At 51.7% G+C, this 3,895-nt stretch overlaps 1 protein-coding gene across 1 annotated transcript; it reads left to right on the top strand.

The window, feature by feature from the left end:
• The first annotated feature begins 2,166 nt into the window (after nt 1-2,166).
• LOC128268983 (CUE domain-containing protein 1) lies at nt 2,167-3,190 on the top strand. The gene is made up of 2 exons (XM_053006307.1): nt 2,167-2,354; nt 2,425-3,190. Exons 1-2 carry the CDS (start codon nt 2,193-2,195, stop codon nt 3,187-3,189), a joined length of 927 nt encoding a protein of 308 aa, XP_052862267.1. The 5' UTR covers nt 2,167-2,192; the 3' UTR covers nt 3,190.
• Nucleotides 3,191-3,895: the final 705 nt, after the last annotated feature.

Here is a 3,895-nt window from a genome sequence, read left to right as displayed (position 1 = left end):
CATTTCCCTCAATTATGTAAGGACAACTGGTGCAGCTGGAATCACACCTGGAGCATCTTGAAACCGAATCTTCTCTCACTCTCTCGCTTCTAAGAATAAGACATTTCAAAAGCTACAACGTTAATCCCCCGCGTTGACAGGCGAATCCAATCGCCGAGCTAATCCTCGGTCTTATTTTCCCATAAACGTGTTGGCGTTATGTTAATTAGATCGTACCCAAGTCATTCGCGCCCAAAAATAGGTTTCCCCCTGTTACCGGTTCTCCGGTGGATGGCCGTGCACGGGCTCCGCGTGATGGCCAGGTGTGTGATGAAGGCGCCACCGGCTTCGTGGCTATCTGCGCGGCCCTCAAATTCGCGCGTCTTCACACCCGTGCACGTGAATCTTATCACGGCGCGGTCGGAGCATTTCAATTTGTGAGCATGGGCCACGGGTTACCATGGGCAGACACGATCGTGGCCGAGCCCATCCCCCAGTTTGTGTTTGTGGGCCGCCGATTGCCGCCGTCGCTGATTGTCGAGACCCAAAGTTGACTTTCGCGTGAGCTGATTCGGCCGATAATCACGTTTCGCCGCCGAGTCTTCCACCCGGTTGGTGACTTCGGATGTCGGACGGCGGGACGGCGCAATGAATGAGATACGCCGGCGAGTAATTCGCGTCTTCGCATCAGGCACCTTTATCAGACACCGCGCGTCTACTTACATCAGCCAAGTAGTATTTTTTCGAACATTGATAACCCGCTGCCGGCGGGCTAGTTCTGTTCATGGGCAAGCATTCTGTGCGGTCCTGCCTCAGGTTTGCCGCTTCCACGAACTCGTACTGACTGTTCTAGTCAACGTCATCATACGCGATTAACGTGATTAATACGCGGTGAATATTTTTTAGGAAAATTACCAATCGTAAAGTGGCATTTACGTCAACGTCTCGCCACTTCCGATGGCCGCAATACTTCCAAACCCAAGACCCGGTTCGGTCCGGTTTTCAACCGGATGCGCAGCCTCGGAGCCATCGGCCAAGGTTGTTGCTCTGCAGTGGCTCAAGTGGGCGCGCTGGGGAATGAAAATCCGCTCGGTATTCGGCTTCTTTCGGTTGGGATGCGATAGAACTGGCACTGTGTAATCCACTGGCAGGCATAATTCGTTCTAATCTTATCAGTAGTCGGCTCGGCAGAGTGTGTAAAAAATGTGGAATTTCACAAAATTGATGGCCCTGTGGCTGGCGCGCTATATTAATTACGCATCGTGCCCGGCGTGATAATTCGAATTTTCTACAACCGTTATCACACCGGTTCCAGGGAAATCGCGCCAACCGTTCACACTTCTCCTCTTTTCGCATGAGTAGCAACGTAGTCATTCGGGCCTGCTGCACAGATTACGCGACGGCTCATGCGGCGAGATGTTTTGGAAAGTGTTAATGACCTCAATAAGCCACTTAATCTAAACAGGGAGCAGAATTTTCGCGAACTCCCGTTGTCTGTTGTTTATTTGCGCTGAAATCAAATCAAAAGGTCGTACAAAAAGTCCTGTTTCCAGGAGATTCTGCTGAAGTGATGAAGTGTAACGGTTTTCACGTGGGCTGAGTGCGTTTTACTTCGGAGATTTTTGAAAATCACACACAGTACGCAGACACGGCTGCGTTCGTTCACTCACTCAATCAGTCAGTCAGTCAAAACGCAAAACACAAATAAAGTTATTAAAAGTCATTTCGCAAAACGCAACAAGGATAGTTTTTGGTGCAATAGGGTCATACTTTCGCGAATACTCTGTGTGATATCCTTTTTATTCGCCTTGCCACAAATTTGGCCCAGTTGTTGACGTTTAGCAGGGGTCACTAGGAGAAGCAAACGAAAACGGTGCGCAGTGTTGACCATTGTTTGAATGTGGTTTTTTGTTTGCGTTGTGTGGTGTGACTCGTGATTTTGCTCCAACCCCTTTCCAAGTTGTCGTGTGGGCGATCGGGTTTGTTTCCGCAAATCCCTAGTGTTTCGGTCGCGCGGGGAACTAAAGTCCCGCAATCCTCGGTGACGCCTTTTCGGCGAGTGCCAACCATGGTGCGCAAACAGTGCTACGGAGTGTCGAATTAATTGCAATCTGTCCGCCGCGGTGTGAATAGCAAAGTTCATTGGCTTCCTGCCGTGTGGTGGTGGTTTGTGTGAGGTCAAAAAGGGCAAACAGAAGAGAAGAGGTGCAACGATGGCTTCGACGATGCAGCTGGAATTTTCGCAGGCCATGTCCGACTTTAAGAATATGTTTCCGGACATGGATCGCGATGTGATCGAGGCCGTGCTGCGTGCCAATCAGGGGGCTGTCGATGCCACCATCGATCAGCTGCTGGCCATGAGCACCGACAATCAGGTAATCCCTTCCGGGCCCGATCCGGGGGCTGGACACCCAGCTACATGTCGCTTCTGTTATATATTTTTAGAACGAAAAGTTGCGCAACGAACTGGAGACTGATGGGAGCGGTCCGAAACACAGCAATCAGGGCGAACCGCCGCTACTGGATCTTTCCGGTGGCGACTCCACCGGTGCGGAGCGATTTCTTAGCACCTCACCAAACGCAACGGCCGCCAGCTCGATTGCGCAACAGCTGGGCGCTTCGCCAAAAGTACGCAAACCTACCACGGCGGTCGGCGGTGCTGGAGCCCGAGTTGTTGCCGGCAGTGCCACGAATAGTCCCAGAATGCACCAGCCGGTCGGTGGACCGCCGGCAGTCGAAGCGGCCCAAGGCGAACGATCATCGGCGACGGCGGCGGCCAGTCGCCGCTGGAACCCACCACTGGTCGGACCGTTACCAGCGACGTTTCTGCGACTCGGCGGAACGCCCGGGGCTGGGGGTACGATCGGTCCCGACGGTACCTACCGTAGCACCGAGTTCGATCTCGGTGACGAACAGTTTGCGATGATGCTGCAGAACGAGGAGTTTATGGCGGAGCTACGGTGGAATCAGGAGTTTCTGTCCACGCTCGAAAAGGACCACCAAGGTAAGGTACAGGACGATGCCGCGTTCAAGGAGCGGCTGCGCCACATGGGGAAGGTTTCCAGGAAAAAGTTCGCCCAGCTGGCGCGCGTCTTCACCTGGCAGCGGGGCACCAACAAGAAGGCGAGCGCCGTGCGGCACCCGGATTCGCTGCTGCTGCAGGAAGAACACAGCGATGACGAGGAGCCGAAGCGTACGGGCAAAAAGTAGAACGTTGAGATGGCCACCAACAGGCCGCGGAGATACGAAGGCGCAGGAGCGAATGCCGAATGGCTAACACTCACGAGCTCTATCGGTTCTAGGGGTTTACTTTTAAATTCTGTTTTTTAGTGTGTAGTGAAAGTTACCGATACCGAACTACCGGAACTAGGCAATGAACGAGACTGTGTTTTCCCTTTCCTCCCACCCGGCCTTTTCTCAACCATTTTAAACGCCATCCCTCCGGCAGCAGGTGGGCACCGACTGGATATCAGACTTATGAGTATGCATTCGGAGAGGATGGTAATGTCGAAGAATGAACGGAACGCGGAATTGGAGTGTACGGCGGGTGTGCGTATGTGTGCATGCTTAACTTAGTGCGGTCACCCTGAATTGGAAGCGTTCTGGAAGGCCAATTATGTCCTTTTTCGGTGAACTTAACGTTCGATTCGATTGAGGTCGTTTCTTTATTATTTTAGCAAACCCTTTTTGTTGTTCTACTGTTTTCAGTGCCATCCGGATACGGGACGGACGGTTTGTATTTGAGAATGACTAAATTAATGATTTGTTGTAGTATTATTCTGCCACTAGCCGGTTTATTCGCATTCTTGTAAACGCATTGCCAATCTATCTACGCAGAAAACTATGTGCTCTAGGTTATACACGAAGGAAGTGCAATTACTTGGTTTTATATTTATTCTAAATGTTAGTTTTTGGG

This window comes from Anopheles cruzii, chromosome 2, assembly GCF_943734635.1.
Source record: "Anopheles cruzii chromosome 2, idAnoCruzAS_RS32_06, whole genome shotgun sequence".
Lineage (NCBI taxonomy): Eukaryota > Metazoa > Arthropoda > Insecta > Diptera > Culicidae > Anopheles > Anopheles cruzii.
The sequence above is the reverse complement of the archived record's forward strand: the minus strand, read 5'-3'. Positions and strand labels throughout refer to the sequence as shown.

Excerpts from the sequence above, each read along its gene's own strand:
- LOC128268983 (XM_053006307.1), top strand. The coding sequence starts at position 2,193 with ATGGCTTCGACGATGCAGCTGGAATTTTCGCAGGCCATGTCCGACTTT. Across the intron at positions 2,355-2,424 it reads CCATGAGCACCGACAATCAG|AACGAAAAGTTGCGCAACGA; the intron begins GTAATCCCTTCC and ends ATATATTTTTAG.